Source organism: Lithobates pipiens, unplaced genomic scaffold, assembly GCF_037356315.1.
Source record: "Lithobates pipiens isolate NorthernLeopardFrog02 unplaced genomic scaffold, aLitPip1_a1.2 Scaffold_16, whole genome shotgun sequence".
In the NCBI taxonomy this organism is placed as follows: Eukaryota; Metazoa; Chordata; class Amphibia; order Anura; family Ranidae; genus Lithobates; species Lithobates pipiens.
This window is the reverse complement of record NW_027507748.1, coordinates 619,007,015-619,025,664: the sequence shown is the minus strand read 5'-3', so window position 1 is coordinate 619,025,664 and position 18,650 is coordinate 619,007,015. Positions and strand designations below refer to the sequence as shown.

At 41.3% G+C, this 18,650-nt stretch overlaps 1 protein-coding gene and 1 non-coding gene across 2 annotated transcripts in view; one reads left to right on the top strand and one right to left on the bottom strand.

Annotated features, from left to right (window-relative positions):
- The first annotated feature begins 402 nt into the window (after positions 1 to 402).
- Positions 403 to 475, top strand: TRNAV-AAC (transfer RNA valine (anticodon AAC)). The gene has a single exon. It is a non-coding gene; the product is annotated as a tRNA-Val (tRNA).
- A 13,297-nt stretch (positions 476 to 13,772) lies between these two features.
- Positions 13,773 to 18,650, bottom strand: part of USPL1 (ubiquitin specific peptidase like 1) — a 143,342-nt gene continuing 138,464 nt past the window's right edge. The window contains exon 9 of the mRNA XM_077484487.1: positions 13,773 to 17,619. Coding sequence (XP_077340613.1) covers positions 15,866 to 17,619 — 1,754 coding nt within the window. The 3' untranslated portion in view covers positions 13,773 to 15,865. The remainder of the gene's footprint in view (positions 17,620 to 18,650) is intronic.

Below are 18,650 nucleotides of genomic sequence, written 5' to 3'. Positions count from 1 at the left end.
GCGCAGGCGCACTGAGCGCGGCATTTCCAAGAACGGAGCTGCCGCGCGCGTCGGCTCCCGTGCGCATGCGCGGGAGTGACGTCATCGCGGCTTCGCCGAATGACAGCGGCGGAGCTGCGAGACCCAACCGACAACATGGATGCGCCGGACTACAGGGGACAGCGGTGACATCGCTGGCTCCTGTGTCAGGTAAGTGACACATAATGGGCTACTATGCGATGCATAGTAGTCCATTATGCTTTGCCTTTGCAGGGAATGAAAGAGGAAGTAAACTCATCAGGGTTTACTTCCTCTTTAAGTGCCCAGTGGTTAATGAATGAATTTAAATAAATAAATGAATAAATAAATAAAAGCACGAAAATCTGTTGATCAGTATAATACTACAGGAAATATCTCAGCGAAGTTTCCGTAGTGTAGTGGTTATCACGTTCGCCTAACACGCGAAAGGTCCCCGGTTCGAAACCGGGCGGAAACAACTTTTTTTTTTTTAATTATTAAACCTATTATCCTGACACTACAAATGGCTTAGCCCTCTCCTAGGTGATTGTATACATGGTAGGAAATGAATGAGTAGTCAGGTGAGAAAGAAGAAAAGTTATTTTATTTTAAATGAAGATTTTCATGTGCAGTCCCAGCAACAAGATTTAAATCTCTAGTAAAGTCTGCCGCCCTTTTATTTTTATTATTCTCCAACCCCTGGTTCCATTGCAGATAATAGGGTGGAGCTGTCAAATCGCATTGGTGTGAACAGGGGCTTAATGTGCCCCCTTTGCAGTATCATGCACAGCGTACTAGCACATTATGAAGCCCTGCCCCCTCACCACCTCCAGCGTTGTCTCCTTACTCGGTCTTTCAGGCTTGTTCTCTCTGGCCATTTGAAGAGCCGGGCCACAATGACGTTACTCCTCCGCCTGCACATAGGACTCATCAGCACAGCACGGGGCTCTGCATTCACAGCACACTCAGGGATCCCTAAGTGCAGAGCATCACTATGCATGTGCAATGACGTCATCATCTAAAGGTGATGCAAATAGTTTGGCGCAAGTTTTGGAGATATAAACTGTACATATAGGTAAGACTTATTATAAGCTTACCGGTACATTCAAATTATAAATTTGTTTACCAATGCTTTAACCATCTCCCACTCACGCTATAGGCAAAACACGGCTACAATGTGGTCTTCCAGTTCAGGGAGGGCATCCATAGAGGTCCTCCCAGAACCCCCGACTCCTGCGGTACTCATTGGATGCACTCTTTAACCGCTACATTCTTCAGACACTGCTTATTACAGATCGGGGTAAAGAACCAATTACAGCAGCCCTTTACCATGTGATCAGGAGTTTCCAATCATAGCTGATCTCATATAAACAGACTTGTTGGTTAGCTACAGTCTTTTCCTTACATGCTGTGACTGTTGGAGGAAAGGAGAGATGCTAATCAGCAGGCCTGTCAACACATCATTTACACATATCATCAGGATATCAGTGCAGCCTATCAGCACACATCACTGAAGAAACAAAATTACTTATTTGAGATATTTTACTTTAACTGCCAATCGCACGGTCGTGCAATGCTGTACGCAAATAAATTTGATGTCCTTTTTGGTCCACAAAGAGAGCTTTCTTTTGATATTTGATCACCACTGCATTTTTTTCTTTTTTGCGCTATAAACAAAAAAAGACCGATAATTTTGAATAAAAAACAATATTTTTTACTTTCTGCTATAAAACAAATCCCCAAAAAAATAAAATAAAATTGAATGTCTTCATCAATGTAGGCCAATATGTATTTTGCTACATATTGTTGATTTAACCCGCCCCCTAAACCAGGAGCACAAAATCACGCACAGGTACGTAATTTTGCACAGTCAGGCCACACTGCAGTATACAGTATCTCACTATCCCCAGAAGGAAACCTCTTCTAAAGATGATGCACAAGAAAGCCCGCAAACGGTTTGCTGAAGACAAGCAGACTAAGGACATGGATTACTGGAACCCCGTCCTGTGGTCTGATGAGACCAAGATAAACGTATTTGGTTCAGATGGTGTCAAGCGTGTGTAGCGGCAACCAGGTGAAGAGTACAAAGACAAGTGTGTCTTGCCTACAGTCATGCATGGTGGTGGGAGTGCCATGGTCTGGGGCTGCATGAGTGCTGCTGGCACTGGGGAGCTACAGTTCATTGAGGGAACCATGAATGCCGACATGATAACGACCCCAAACACCTCCAAGACTACTACTGCCTTGCTAAAGAAGCTGAGGGACTGGCCAGGCATCTCTCCAGACCAAAACCCTATTAAACATCTGTGGGGCATCCTGAAACAGAAGATGGAGGAGCGCAAGGTCTCTAACATCCACCAGCTCCAGGATGTCCATCATGGAGGAGGGGAAAAGGACTCCAGTGGCAACCTGGGAAGCTCTTGTGAACTCTATACCCAAGAGGGTTAAGGCAGTGCTGGAAAATAATGGTGGCCACACAAAATGTTGACACCGTGGGCTAAATTTGGACATTTTCACTTAGGGGTGTACTCACTTTTGGTGCCAGCTGTTTAGACATTAATGGCTGTGTGTTGAGTTATTTTGAGGGGACAGAAAGTTGACACTGTTATACAAGCTGTACACTCACTATACATTGTACATTGTAGAAAAGTGTAATTTCTTCAGTGTTGTCACATGAAAAGATATAATAAAATGTTCACAAAAACATGAATACTGTATATGCGGTGGGAGGTCCAGAAGCAGTTAAATGCTACCAAAAGAATTCTCCATCGGTCTAAAAAAATTAAAACAAAATAAAAATGTCATATGGGTACAGTGTTGCATGACTGCGCTATTGTTATTCAAAGTGTGACATCACTGAACGCTAAAAATTGGCCTGGGCAGGAAGGGGGTAAAATTGCTAGTATTGAAGTGATTAATTGTCCAGTAGTGGGAGGGTTACATTTGTTTTATGGCTCTTGCACACAACTGCCTGAGCCCATTTAGTGTAAGTGAAGCCATATTTCATGTGGTCAGGAAGGTTCATTGTACAGCCTGTTGATAATATAAATGGCTAGCCACCACATGACTTCTGTATATATCAGTGCTTTCATAAAACACAAGCATGGTCTATGAGCATTTGCAAATAAAATTCCCTTATCTGCTATAAAAAAAAATAAAAAAAGGGGGGAGATAGATAGGGATCCATTCACCATCCATCTACTGGATCAGGTGGCACATGGGTTTAAATAGACAGGTGGTCCGTTTACATCTGACCGCCCATAGAAGAGAGCAGGCCGTGTCCCTGTCCGCTCTGCATAAACTGAGCCAACAAGGACCAGTGGATAGATTTCACATGTGGAAGACGCCTTAATGGAGCTAAATTATGGTAAACTCAAAGGAGCAGGCCCTTGGATTCCTCTTGTATTGAATTGCATTGTAACTGTACTGTCTGCGCTACCTAAAGTGCTGTGCAAACTGTTGGCACTATATAAATCCTGAATAATAATTTCACAGCCAGTGAAATGCCTCTAGATATGACATGGAAGACCAGTCTATTTCCATATACTTCAATATCAGATTTTTCTTTTAGGATACCTGAATAGATTTGAACTGTATAAAGGATCAGATCATATGGTATGGGGTTCTGGGGTGTGTGCCTGGTCCCCAGAGGTATAGTAGCTCAATATAGGAATAAATCACACTCTCAGCAATTTAAAGTGGAAGTAAAGTCTTTGAACAAATGCTGAGAAGCTGTTTGTTTTTTTTTTGCCATAGAAGCTTCTACCAATCAGCACTTTTTCCCCCCTAAAACTGTACATATCCATTCTGATCAGCTTGGGGCTCCATGAATAGGCCTGCTGACTCAGAATAGAATGGATGTAATTTTTGTGTTGCTTTTTTGGCTCCAAAGCCTAACTGACCCACGATAGGTCTATAGGCAGTGGAATGTAAACAGATTTATATCTGTTTAACTTTGATGTCACACTATGTCCAACTATATCCCACCAAGAAGCTGTCACTGCACACAGCCAATCACAAGTTGTATCCTAGATTGTAAACTCTAGCGAGTAGGGCCCTCTGATTCCTCCTGTATTGAAACTGTACTGTCTGCCCTCATGTTGTAAGGCATTATATAAATCCTGTATAATAAGTCTTTTCAATTTTTTATTAAACCCAGATGGACTCCCAAGCAGTCGTATGTAAAAGGACGCACATCTGCATGCCCAAAGACTAAAGCTGACCATACACTTTATTTTTTTTAACTTTCATCTGCAGGCTGCATTATAATAAGATTCTTCTATTTCCACTTGACCTCCGGAAAAATGTACCACCCCCTTCATGAGCATGCCATTATTTGCAATATGGCACTGTGTTACTTTGACAAATTCAGTCGTGCAAAGCTGTACCTAAACAAAATGTATGCTATATTTTTCCCGCAGCTAGCTTTTTTTGGTGGTATATCATCACCATTGAGTTTTTTTATTTTTTTTTGTGCTATAAAGACAATAAAAGACCATATATTTTTGAAAACAAAAAACAAAACAACCATTTACTTTCTGCTATAAAACATATTCAATAAAAAAAAAAAAAAAAAAAAAGTAAAAAAAAAAAAAAGTAAAAAAAAAAAAAGTAAAAAAAAAAAAGATTTTTTTTTATAAATTGAAGCCAATATGTATTCTGCTACATGTTTTTGTAAGGAGGAAAAAATAATAATAAATAGCAATAAGCATCTAGGGCAGTGATGGCAAACCTTGGCACCCCAGATGTTTTGGAACTACATTTCCCATGATGCTCTACTACAATGCAAGGTACCAGAGCATCATGGGAAATGTAGTTCCAAAACATCTGGGGTGCCAAGGTTCGCCATCACTGATCTAGGGCTTTCAAAGGGTTAACTGTGTGACTAACATGTATTTGTGTACTGTGGTGTGGTTTTACAAAGGGAAGTGCTAGACTATATTTCCTGCATTGCAGGTGTTTTGTCAGACTAGGCGACCCATCAGAATTTGTAACAGAAGTGACGTTCCGTCGTTACCATCTTGCTACACCCCGCACTCCTCCAGAGTAAGGATACAGTGAGAAGACGGCAAGCAGACTTCTTGTTACACCCAGCAGAGTTTTGCATTTCACACTTATTTTTAACAGTAAACAGAGCTTATATGGAGAAATAGAGTATTTAGAAATCTGACAGACTGTTTACATGTTGAATTTTAAAATCAGAGGCAAGCCTGTTGATCTCACAGTTTTGCCAATGTAACAGAACACCTCTGCTTTTATAATTCAACATGTAAACAGTCCAACGTATTTCCGTTACTAAATCTGACGAGTCACCTAATGCGACGAAACACCGGGAACCAAAATACATAGTATCCCTGCTGACAGGCAGAGCTCTGTATCGTCTCGGCGATCAGCTGGTGCCAGTGGACATCCATTGGCTGGCACCCTTTAATTGACTTCTGCTGCATCTACCCAGAAGTGCCAGATTACATACTAGGTATGTGAACTGGCACAGAGGAGCCGCTCTGCTGCTATACATGTGGCTATCAAGCAACTATATAGCACAGATAAAAGAATCTCTCACTGAGGCCCCGCCAGCTGTCAACATACCCAAGCAGCAGCTGTATTTGAGTGGCTGCAGCTGCTGTTCAGCTGACAATTTTCCACTTTGCTGTCATTATATTAAAGGATATTGGGCTGGAGGGTGGCAACAAGGCCACTCACTGAAGAAATTTCAGCTGGTTCAACAGGAACCGCACCTGAAAGGACCCTAAGGACTCATTCTAAATTACAGCAACCCTGGCCACTGCTCTGAAATGCTTTACTGGGTGGATCGCTTTCCAGAGGGTGTATGACAGGGAGGAGGCATTATATCACCTCTTCAATGCATATTTAAACCCATAAAATGCAGAACCACTGTATCCACATGAAGTTGCAGGGCGGTTTCAGCATTTGAATAGGTTGCATTCAGCAGCAATACTTGCTGCTGAACGTGATAAGGTGTCTAATTTTTGCATGTGCACAGCCCTGAGTATATTGTCCTTTATGTGGGTGGTAAAAACACACTGTCCAAGTGCCTGTTTTTACTGTCCCCTGGCCACACAGCTGAACAAGTCCTAGAAGTACACACCAAGCTGTGCTCTCAGTAGTAATGCATGGATGAGAGGTACATCATCCAGACCCAGTCAATCAAGAGTTTGGAGAACATGAACGCAGCGGTGACTGAGTGCTGACACACAAACTACCTAGGCTGGGTTCACACTGCTGCGGGGGGAGATCCGGATGTGAGTCGCACCGCAAATCACATCCGATCTCCGTAGCGATGCGAGTTCAGCCATACAGATAGTATGGCTGAATTCGCATCGCTCCCGCAGCAAACTCGCACGGGACCCTTTTTTTGGTCCGCAACAGAATCGGATCGCATGGGGGTTCACACCATGCGATCCGATTCCTGTGCGAGTCGGCAGATCGCACTGCGATATGCGGACGGATCTGGGGGTGTCATTAACATATCATTGACACTCCCAGCCGTCCGCATAGGGCAGTGTGAACTGCCGGCGGGAGTAATGCGATGCGGGAAAACGCCGCGGATTCGCGGCGTTCCCGCATCGCAGCGGTGTGAACCCGGCCTAAATATATCATGCCCTGAAAAGTGCCCTTCACTCAGGCTTAGCTATAGGAGATAGTTGGTTGGCACTAGACAAACCCAAGGTAGTTTGGAGGCTTGGGAGTAGTGTACTCAAAGAAATTGTAAAGTCTAAACAGAGACCACTAAATTATTTGAATGTACAAAATCAGTGTAAAAATAAAATCCGAAAAACATTGTTCCATATACAGCAGTGGTTCTCAAGTCCTGTCCTCAGGACCCACCAACAGGCCAGATTTGAAGTATTACCTCGGGGAGATGCAGACTAGAATACTCCAATCAATGAGCAGCAAATGATATCATCTGTGATGTATTTCAGGTATCTTGTAAACCTGGCCTGTTAGTGGGCCCCGAGGACAGGAGTTGAGAACCACTGATATATATAGTTTGACACCTGACCATTATTCCATTGCTATTACTTCCTAAGAGAAGCAAACATTGGAAGTTCACTGGATTTTAAAAATGGTTGGCCTGTATTCTGGCAACCAGAAGAATTTTCAATGAAGGGAATATTAATACATATCCACATTTCTCATATGAAAGCATTCTAGTGAACTGGCTTGCTGTCAAACTAAATGCAAATAGAGTGGATCCACATTGCTAGACCTGTTAATAATTTCACTTGTAGGCAAATCCATCTGATAAGTTGTGTAATTTTAACACACTGGCCAGTGTGATAAGCTTTTCTCAGTACAACACCCATGTAAGCATCTGGCATTTCAATTTACAAGAAACTACCATGCATGGATTAAATAAAAAACTGCAAGCATGACTTGGTTTTATTTTTTAAATACATAACTTCCTATAATGGGAGTATCCCAACAATCTTTTCTATAAAGTCAAAAGGTCTGCTGCCATTTGCTACTTTCCTTCAGTTCAGGAATAAGTATATAAAAAAAAAAAAAAAAAAAAAACCAGCAGGGATCTGGCTCAATGCATAGAACTTTAACTGCAGGCCAAGGCACTGCAGGGGTGGGATAACATTTCATGCAGTTACGACACTTTTCTGGTGGCATGGTCCCTTTAAAACGTCATGTGCTTAATGCAGAAAAGCCTTGAGACCGTGGTGTTGAGGGATCAGACATGTTTGTCAGATTCGGGTAGTTGTGGTTTACACCACTTAACAACCAGCCCATAGCCGAATGACGGCTACAGGGCAGTTGTTTAACTCTGAGAGGCCATCATATGATGTCCTCCCAGAATTCCGCTCTCGCGCACCCCCCGGGGCACGCACTCAAGAGCATCCGCTTGGACCCGGCCCATCACGGATCACGGTAGGCCGTTTACCACGTGATCGTGCCGTCAAATGACGGAGCGATCACTTGTAAACAAACCGGCATCATGTTATGGTGCCGCTTCCTCCCTCCCCTCTCTGTACCAATCGGTACAGCGGAGGGGGAAGAGATCGGTGTCAGCAGCGCTGTGGGCTGCATCTGCAGTGCCCACATCGCTGCTCACCGAAAATTAACCCCTCAATTCCCTGCCAATACTCTGCAATATCCAATACCCTGCCAATACTCTGCAATACCCTGCCTACACTCTACCATTTTTTTTTTTTTAATTTCAGGCTTCCCAGCTTAGAGGTGAGATGCGGGGTCTTATTGACCCCCATAGCTCACTGAAAAGAGGACCTTTCATGCCATATTCCTATTACAAGGGATGTTTACATTCCTTGTAATAAGAATAACAGTGATCAAAAAATTAAAAATTTCGGGAAAAATAATGTCAAACTAAAATAAAGTAAAATGAACAATAACATTTTTTTTTTTTTTTTTTTAAAGCGCCCCTCTCCCCATGTGCTCGCATGCAGAAGCGAACACATACGTAAGTCCCACCCACATATGAAACCGGTGTTCAAACCACACATGTGAGGTATCACTGCGAACATTAGAGCAAGAGCAATAATTTTGGCCCTAGACCTCCACTGTATCTCAAAACAAGTAACCAGTAAAAATGTTTAAAGCTTCGCCTATGGGGATTTTTAAGTAGCAACGTTTTCCGCCATTCCACGAGCACGTGCAATTTTGAAGAGTGACATGTTACGTTTCTATTTACTCAGCGTAACTTCATCTTTCACATTATTAAACAATGGGCTAACTTTACTGTTTGTTTTTTTTAAGCACAAAACATTTTTTGGTTCCAAAAAAAAAATACGTTAAAAAAATTGCTGTGCAAATATCGTGCGTGATAAAAAGAAACGACCACCATTGTATTCTCTAGGGTATTTGCTAAAGAAACATATATAATGTTTTGGGGTTCTATGTCATTTTCTAGCAAATAAATGATGATTTATACATGTAGGAGAGAAATGTCAGAATTGTCCTGGGTGCTCCAGAACGCCTGATGGCGCTCCCTGCATGTTAGGCCTCTGTATGTGGCCACGCTGTGTAAAAGTCTCACACGTGGTATTGCTGTACTCGGGAGTAATAGCAGAATGTATTTTGGGGTGTAATTTGTGGTATGCATATGCTGTGTGTGAGAAATAACCTGATAATATGACAAAATCTTGATTTTGCAAAGAATTGTAGGAAAAAATGACAACTTCAAATGCCTCTTACTAAATACCTTGGAATGTCTTCTTTCCAAAAAGGGGTCATTTGGGGGATATTTGTACTTTTATGGCATGTTAGGGTCTCAAGAAATGAGATAGGCTGTCAGTCTTTCAGGCGTGATTCATTTTCAGATATTGGCACCATAGCTTGTGGACTCTATAACTTTCACAAAGACCAAATAATATCCACCAATTTGTACTTATTTTAACTAAAGATATGTAGTAGTATAAATTTTGGCCAAAATTTATGAAGAAAAATTACTAATCTGCGAAATTTAAAACAGAAACAAAGAAAAATTCATTTTTTTTTCTTTTTTTTACAGAACTTTCGGTCTTTCTTTTATAGCACAAAAATAAAAAAAACAGCGATGATTAAATACCACCAAAAGAAAGCTCTATTTGTGTGGAAAAAAAAAAAAGGACAAAAATTTCATATGGGTACAGTGTTGCATGACTGAGTAATTGTCATTTAAAATGTGAAAGCACCGAAAGCTGAAAATTGGTCTGGTTATTAAGGGGGTTTAAGTGCCCAGTGGTCAAGAACCTGTAACAGCGACTTACTGCCACTATACAGACATGCAAAATGGCGGCAATTGATACACATTTCAAGCTGGCCTACAGAGGCTCCAATGTTTGAGAGGCATTTTGAACTGGGAAGCAGTCAGGATTGCAACAGATTCTTGTACAGAGCGCCCCAATTACTATGACACTGTCAGCCTCCAGTATCATAACAACCTATCACCAATTCCTCATTCAGCTGCAGAGACCTCCACATGCATAAAATAGTAGAGGTCGACCAATATGGGGTTTTCTCTGGCCGATGCCAATATTTAGAAATCGCCGCACACATGGGTACAGAACAGTAGGTCTATTTGAATGAGAGCTAAATGAGACATGCAAGTAGGCATTATTTATTTCCACAGAGGCCCCGAATGAAGGAAGAAATAACAGACCTGGCATATTCCACGTGAAACATTTGTACAATAAGATCCAGAATTGGGTGGATGCCTTATTTTGCCCTGGACATGAACAGGTTTGGATAGAAATTCTGGAAGCTCTAGCTTTCTGGACCACTGTTTAAGATCCTCTGTAAAAGGAGCTACTCCAGAGCAGGGTGGAGGTTCACCAAACTTTGCAGGGACATATATTAAAGTGATTTTTTTTTAAATAAACAAAAACACAAGAATCACAAACTTTACAAACACGTTATATGTACCTGCTCAGCGCAATGGTTTTGCACAGACCTGCGCCTCTTTTTGGGTTCCCCAATGGTGGTCCTAACTCGTTGGCGCTGGTGAGTGCCCCCCAATTGCAAGCCACTTGCTATGGGGGCACTCGAGCAGGCATAACCTTAAGACCTGGTTAACACTGGTGTGACATACACTCAGAAGTGTACAAATCACTGATTCCCTATGAGAGCCATCTAACTGGTCTGACACAAGTCCAAAGTAGTGCAGGAACCTTTCAGTTTTTAGCCCATTCTGTATCACTGAAGTCGAAACCTCATCCTAACTATCCGACTTGTGACATCCAACACGGTGATTGCAGCAGCAGGAAAAGGAATTCATGTCACACTGGGATTGTTTTGATTGGTCGAAGGACAAGTCAGAGCAAAATCAGATCCTGTTTATTCAAGTCGGATGGAAGTAGGACCGATGTTGCAGGGCAAAGTCCAACAACCGTTGTGTTGTACTAGTGTGAATAGTCATACGGTGTCCCATACGGTGTCCCATAATATACATTAAAAAACAAACAATGGCTGAGCCTGAGCCCTGTACAGTTATCATATTTCAATTACAGAATAGAAGACTTAAATTAAAAGTAATATTTTATTCTTTGTAACTTAATATCAATTCATAAGCTCTATATAACAAATTCCTTCAGTTCTGTTGTGGAAAAAAAAGTAAACATTTCAAGTCAACTCAGGAAATGTACAGACCAGGCCTCAGACCAGGCAAAAATATTTACAAATGTACACAATACTGAGCTCTGCATCCACCTTTAACAACACTTTGTATTGCTGGGTTAAGAAACAGTACATTTATTTTTGTACAGACAAATGCAAATAAATAGGATTGTTGTACTCGCCTTAAAGTGGGGTGCCCCTAAAAAAAAAAAAAAAAAAAAAAAAAAAAAAGAAGTCTGCAGCTACAAATACTGCAGCTGCTGACTTTTAATAATCGGACACTTGCCTGTCCCAGGGTCCAGCGATGCGGGGGAACGAAGCCCCCCTCGTTCCCCGCTCCGCTCACGGCACTGTCATTCGTACTGTGGGCATCCGGCTGTGGCTTCGCAGCCGGGCACCCACTGTGCGAGCGGCACAGGGCTCTGAGATATGCTGCACAGTCATCTGGGACACATGACAAGTCCTAGATGACTGTGCGGCGGGAGGGGAATTGATGTCACCAGCCTGGGCAAGGAAGAAGGAAGACTATGAGGGACCCCCTAGTAACAGGTTTTTAGAGGGGAGTAAAAAAAAATTATTTTCCAATTTTTTTTAAAGAATTTTAAACTATTTTTTATTTTTTGGTGGCAAAGTTCTTTTTCTAGGGAATCTTTTGAGGGACACAGGAGGTCTTTCACTTTTGGGTTATACTGCAACCCAATGATTGCAAACTGGCAAACAGTAGACTAGCTCAGCAAACCTGTACCGAGCATAAATACAGAAAGGTGGGACCTATGTCTCTCTCTGGATTCCAAAAAAAAGTATTTTGATCTCCCCGTGTAATCCTTTTCGTGGAATCCTTTGAGGGACACAGGCCCCACCCTTCTGTGTTCATGATCATGTACAATGTAGAACTTTCCTCATAGTTTTTTGTTTGCCAATGTCCAGCCCTCCTGAAGGCACAAATATAACCCAAAAGTGAAAGACCTACTGTGCCCATCAATGGATAAGAAATATAAGCCATGGGTTAATTCATTCTTACAGGAAACCATACAGGGTCAGGCAATGTCCAAGCTCATCCATTACTCAACAGATCTCATCTATAAAAACGAAGGGTAATTGATGTAAGCCAATCGATAAGCTATCTTGTGCTATGCACCTGCCCTCTTAAGCTGTATCAGCCCAGTATAGAACAGTAGTTTCCAAACTGCAGCCCTTTGCTTGCTTTCATCCAGCCATTGGAACAATATTTGAGCAAGATTCCTCGCCCAATGGGGTACAATTCTGCCCAATGACACAAACAATGGGGCACTGTTTAATCCCACTGACCGCAGGACCTCTTCTACTCCCGAGATCCACAGTCCAGCAGCCCTAAAGTCTGAAGGACAGTAAACTGGCCCTTTGTATGGAAAGTTTGGAGACCCCTGGAATAAAATAATTTCTCTCTCCCAGCAACTAGAATGGGGAAAAATGATTTACTCCAAAAAGTAGTTATGCAGTAAGATGCAACTCATTTCTGTTTAAATTTTCTTATGCTGCCTCTAGGAACCAAAACAGATTTAATTTGTATTCTACTGTTGGAATAAAAAGCACATGGTTTGCAAGAAAAAGGGCAAAAACCTTATGCCCACGTTTTAAACACGGATTTAAATAACCAAGCCCTTGGGGGTAGAGGTTGGATAGCAATAAACAGTAGACATACCCAACTGTACAAGAAGTGCACTATGGCTCCATTAAATAAAAATACTGCCTTAAAATATATTAAGTGTCTACTTGCAGAGGTATTTCACACTGGCTCTGTTCGGGGCCAATATGGGCATGACATTAGGGAAGCACAGGATAATTTGGTGGTGCATGTCATATCCCATATGCCCTTTGTATCTTATTCTGAAAGCTGGGGCAGGCACTGCACTACCTTTCCTCATATAATGCATTGTTATTGCATGGGGGCTTATTAATAGACCTATGCCATGTGGGATCCATGCCCATGCCTTCAACTAAAGTAAAGTTATTTGCATAGGAAGTTTGGAGGCCTACAGGCACAGTGGATGAATATGCATGGGCATTGTGTGCTGGTTTAATTTTATACAGATTTTTGGAATGGTAGCTCAAAAGGTCAGAGCAAAATCAGAACTTTTCTGGTCCTCTAGGACTATAATGCTTAGAATTAAGACGTGGGGGTGATTGCATGCCATACTACAATACACAGAGAGGCCAGAATTTGCTTAAGATGCTGGCATCAGTTGAAATCTTGTGCAGGAAAACCAGGGACTTTTGTGGGGTTCTGTGTGCTGGAAAGCATCATCGTTGACAAGGAAAAGCAATACAAGGAAAGCTGAAAAACACCACAGATATGTAGAGCTTTTTTTCTTCTTTTAAATAGCTACAGTATAACAGGATATAATAGATAACACATGTGTGTGAGCTGTAGCGCTGCACACCCCAGTACATTATACAGAAGGGGAGTTCTTTAGCAGCAAAAAGTAGTACTTAAGTAGTGATTAATTTTGAGTAAAAAATTTTATTATATCAAAAAGTACTTAATACATGAAAGTTGTAAAGAGCAATTCTGGCTTAGACATAAAAGGTTTCTTTCACCATTGATGGGTTGTACCTTTTATGACTAAGCCAGAATTGCTCTTTACAACTTTCATGTATTTACAAAGTACTTTTTGATATAATAAAATCATTTTTTACTCAAAATTGATCACTACTCGAGTACTACTTTTTTGCTGCTAAAAAAACAAACAAACAAAAAAACAACAAAAAACAAAAAAAGCAAACACTCGAGGGAACAGTATAATAGGAGAGGGAAACATACACACAGCTAATTCCCTATGGCAAACCAAATTGTAATACATTTACACAACATAAAGATCATGAAATTAAGTGCTTGTGCTGTTTGTACGAAAGATAACAAAAAGGTGCATAGAGTAATATGTGACAGTCCACTGGTGCTCATTTCTCAGAAGAGGTGTATGCAGAAATGATGGTCTATCTCACAACAAATAAGGTTTTACCTTTCCTCTAGAAAAATGCAATGAAAACGATTGCAGTTGGGAGTCCGATTTGTAGCCCTACCTCTATAAACATAAAAATAAACTTGTGCACATATTCTTAGGCATGCCAAAGATAATACAAATGGTAGTTTTCATAAATTCCAAATTAATATTTGATGAACCAAGTTCAGGGTTATGTGACCCATGGCATCTCTGCACTGTGGGTACAAATGTTAGAAGAGCCTCCCTCACTCTAATGACCAGAGTGCTACAGCATCTCGCCCTCACAGGCTAGAGTTTCTGTATGGACATTGGCTAGGTTATATGCCCATTTCTGCAGTCTTTTTAGGTGCTTTAGTAATCACTGAGTATATATTAGCATTAGATATTAGATTCTACAGATTCTAATGATTACTATAGTCAGATGCTGGAAAAGATGAATAAAATTTACTGACAACTATGCAGTATGTGGGCTGACCAGAACAGTCAACTGCAAACACATCCCAATCAGGACATAGTTATATTACATGATTGTTTACTATAGCATATCGGATCTGAAAACAAAATCTAATTGGTTATAGCCAACTCAAACTTCAGACATTTTTTCTAGTTTTCTATAGCATTGGCAAGACGTTAATATTGGTCAGGTTTTTATTTCCCATTGAGTACTTTCCTCACTTCTCATCTCTGTAAAGCATTTACAATAAATGGGGAGGTGCAGACATCAGAGCATGAAGGTGACATTGTCAAATATTAACCTTCCACACTCCTATTAATTTTTTTCCCCCCCCTCCAAGATTGCCCCAGCCAGGTCCACCAGAAGTAGTGACAATTGTGGCACCGGGGGGGGGTTAGGGGAGTAGGAAGCAGATAAGTAAAGCTTCCCTTTTGGGTGGAACTCTGCTTTAAGAAAAAATAAATAAATCAACCCCCCTTTTTAATGTTACCTGTTGCTGCTTCAATTTTTAAAAGGTTATATATTTTGACTTCTCTCCCATAACCTACAAGGTTTTAGTTTGTATGCTTAGAAACCTGCCATTTTGAGGGCAGAGCCACTGATGAGAGCTCTGGTTATCAAGCTGCTGGGATTTAGCAGTTATTGATATGCAACTCCCTACTTATGAGAAATATTTATTTCGGCCACCAGTGGTATGCGAAAACAAAATGTTAATGACCAATATGAAATAATACTATAAAAAGAGTTCTATTTCCAGTAAACTGATCAAGCAGAATTGTATATCTGGGTCATTAAACTTCAAAACAAAATATCAGCATTATTCAATAGTGTTCAAAGTAGCCACTCACCCACAAGGTTAGCACACATTCCAAACAGGTTGCTTGTACTCCAGGTGTACTACTGAATAAAGTGGAAGCCCAACTAAGACAATTTTTGCTCTTTAGTTTTTGGATAGAGTGAAGGATTAGAACACTTGTGTGGTTTTATAGCCATTTGGTGTAGTTCAATTTCCACCTGCTTACTGTTTGGCTGACAAGGGTTTTGCCAGGTACAAAATGTAGGAGAACCTCTAACAGTAATAAGAATGGATAGAGTAGAGAAAGAAAGAATCTGTGCATCACTGTGTCCGTTGCAGATATTTCTTCACTTCCTGACTAATTAAACCATTGTATACCCGACAGAGGTTCTAATCCTTCCACACACTATCCAAAACAAGAGACGTTTTTGCCAGATGCACACTTTAAGGTAACTGACCAGTGAATGGAGCTCAGCACAAATTGGGCACCAAAAAACTTTTTTACCTAGATGCAAAACAGTTTATCAGTGCTGCTAAAAAAAGAAATTCCCAACATTAGAAAATATCAAAGGAGTCCAAGTATCCAGTGTCCTCAGTCAACACTGCCATAGTAGAAGATGACAAAAGGTTCAAAGACTGCTCTCCAGAGCAGGACTGGTTTAAAGTGTTGGCTCCTGAAGTAGACTCTGTGATAGTGTTGTTCATGGAGTAATCAAATCCAGCAGCCTGTTGGGAGTGCTCAGCAGATATTCCATGTCCATCAGCCAACATTTCCAAAAATCTGCTGTCATTCTCTGGATTGTCCACTGGTGATGGAGAGAAAAGTTCAGCAAAGAACTCAGCATCTCCAGGGCTGCTGCATATGGATGTGCAAGAACTCACTGTGCCAATGGATTCATTGTCAGCATTGTCTATCTGTTCCTGTAGCTCCTGCAAAAATCCACGCAAATGCTCCTGCCGATTTACAACACCTGGCTGAACGCTGTTACTTTCACCAGGACAGGAGCCATTCTGCTGTAATTTTGCCACCTTCTCTAGCAAGGCCAGTTCATTTTTCTTGGCCTTCAGCTTTTTTAACAACTTTAGTCTCAGTTTTCTAACCTTATCTTCGCCACTTAGGCCATGATCTTTAACTGAAATTTTCCCAGAACTTAATCCATTTTTTCCAGGTTTGATGGGACCCAAAGGAGCTGGCGCAAGAAATGTTTTAACAGGTGAGGCAGTCTTTTCTTTAGGGACATTAAAACTAGATGAATTTTTTAAAAGTTTGGAAATAAGTAAGCTGGATTCATCAGTTTTAACAATGTTATTAACAGTCTTACCTCGGAAACCCTCAAAGCTATCAGCCTTTTTAGTAGCCCCATTGAAATCAGACTCCTTTAAGAGAGTAGTCGGTTGCCATGGTTTACTTGCTGTGGTTTTCCTACTTGCACTAGAAAAATTTGAATTTATAAAGAAGTTATCATTTTTCACCAAAGTGCCCATCATGTTGTCAACTACGCTTTTCTTAGAGCTGAAAGTCTTTGAGTTGGGCGTACTAGTGGCTATAGCAGCTACTGGCATGTTACTAGTTTGCACCTTTCGACGACATGGCTGAGCTCGCATCTGCTGACTGGTACAAATTGGAGAAGCATCAGGCATTGGTGGCTCCGATGGCAAATGTTTACTTTGACCAGTATGTTGTGGCAGCTTTGCAGAACCATTCAGCATTTCAACAGCAGTAGGCTGGAGTGGGTCATCTGGATTTGTTTCCACCTGGGGGACACCAGAATTCAGTGGCACAGAGCCAACTGGTTGGCCAGTGGAATCTAATGGAATTTCAACCAATGTCAGTGTAATGATGTCATCCTCAGCATATCCCTCCATTCCAGCAAGGAGATTGGATGGGTTATCTGTCACAGGCCTAGACGCTGGGAGAGCCGAAGGCAGAACTGAAGGGTTGGTCTCTACTGCAGGAGGTGGTGTATGTTCTGTAGAAAAACATGAAAGGACCGATTCAGATGTAGGGGCTACTTGTGGTAAGTGCTCCGTGCAAGTTGTTTTACTGACTTCTTCAGCTTCAGGAGCAACATGCAGGGATTCTCTGGAAGAATCAGAGAGACTGATTTCAGCAGTAGGTATGGAAGTTTGATTTTCAGATTTCATCTCAGAAACATCTGTTGTACTGCTAAGCATAGAACTTTCTTCCCAAATAGACTTTCCAGTGCTTTTCTCCCATATGACAATATGAATGTCCTCAGCACGCATTCTAAACTTCTGGTGCCTTTTACAAAATGAACCTTTAAGGTCATCCGACTCCAGCCAAGTACCTGCAAAAAAGAAGAAAATTAAAGCAGGGGAACAATACACCTTCCCTACAACAAAACTATTCTCACTGCATAAATTTAAGGTTTAGATACATCTGAGCTAGATCTATGGCCATAGCCATTTTAAAAAGGTGTCAAGAGACTGGTTTGATAGAAGAAAAATAAAAAAGTGGTAAAACTTTACAGATATTAAAAACTTACAATATACTTCTATTCAGTCAAGTCATTAAAAGAAAGCACAGAAGCATTTTTTTATTTTTCCGACAACAGTATTCCAGGCTTCTGCCAGTGCCAACCAAGTAACCAAACTCTTGGTGACTAGGCTGGCAATCCACAGATTACATGGTGGAGAAAAAGAGCCAGTCAATACAAGGGTTCCTGAGCAGTGATCAGTCTTGGCACACCACCTAGGACAGCATATACAGTACGTTCATTTGTATTCATCTCGTCAACCAAGAATGCAATGCAGACAAGAATAAGGATGGCACCTTCCGCACATATCTGTTGGGAGTCAGTCTCTCCAATGCCCACTGCCAATAATGGAGAATTTTCTGCATTCCTGCAATTACTGCTGAAAAACAGTTATAAGCAGGCAGTCCCTGCATTAGTGTAGCTACAGGGTAGGAAATGCATGTCTCCAGATCCCAACTAACTGTCTGGGATTACATGTAATGGGTGAACAGACAGCTCAACTCATGCATGACCTGGCTTTTTGTAGGAGGTGGCACTTCAGTGTCTATATGAGTGCAGAACAGTTCAGAAAATGGGAGTGTAGATTTACCATTAAACTTCATATCTTGGAATACAGTAAAGGGCACAGGACAGAAAGTCAGACCATGGGTAATATGGATATCTTTAGGTGATCAGACGCTGGCAATAGCTTTGCTTGATGGAAAAAGGGAGAAATCTGTTAAAGGCATAAGCCCTCCAAGCCACCTAGCAATGGTGGAAGAGAAAGCAGGATGCCCCTTCTCTAAAACTTTAGGGAGGACATAAAGGAACCAAGTTTTTCTGAAGAAAGATATTGCAGCTAA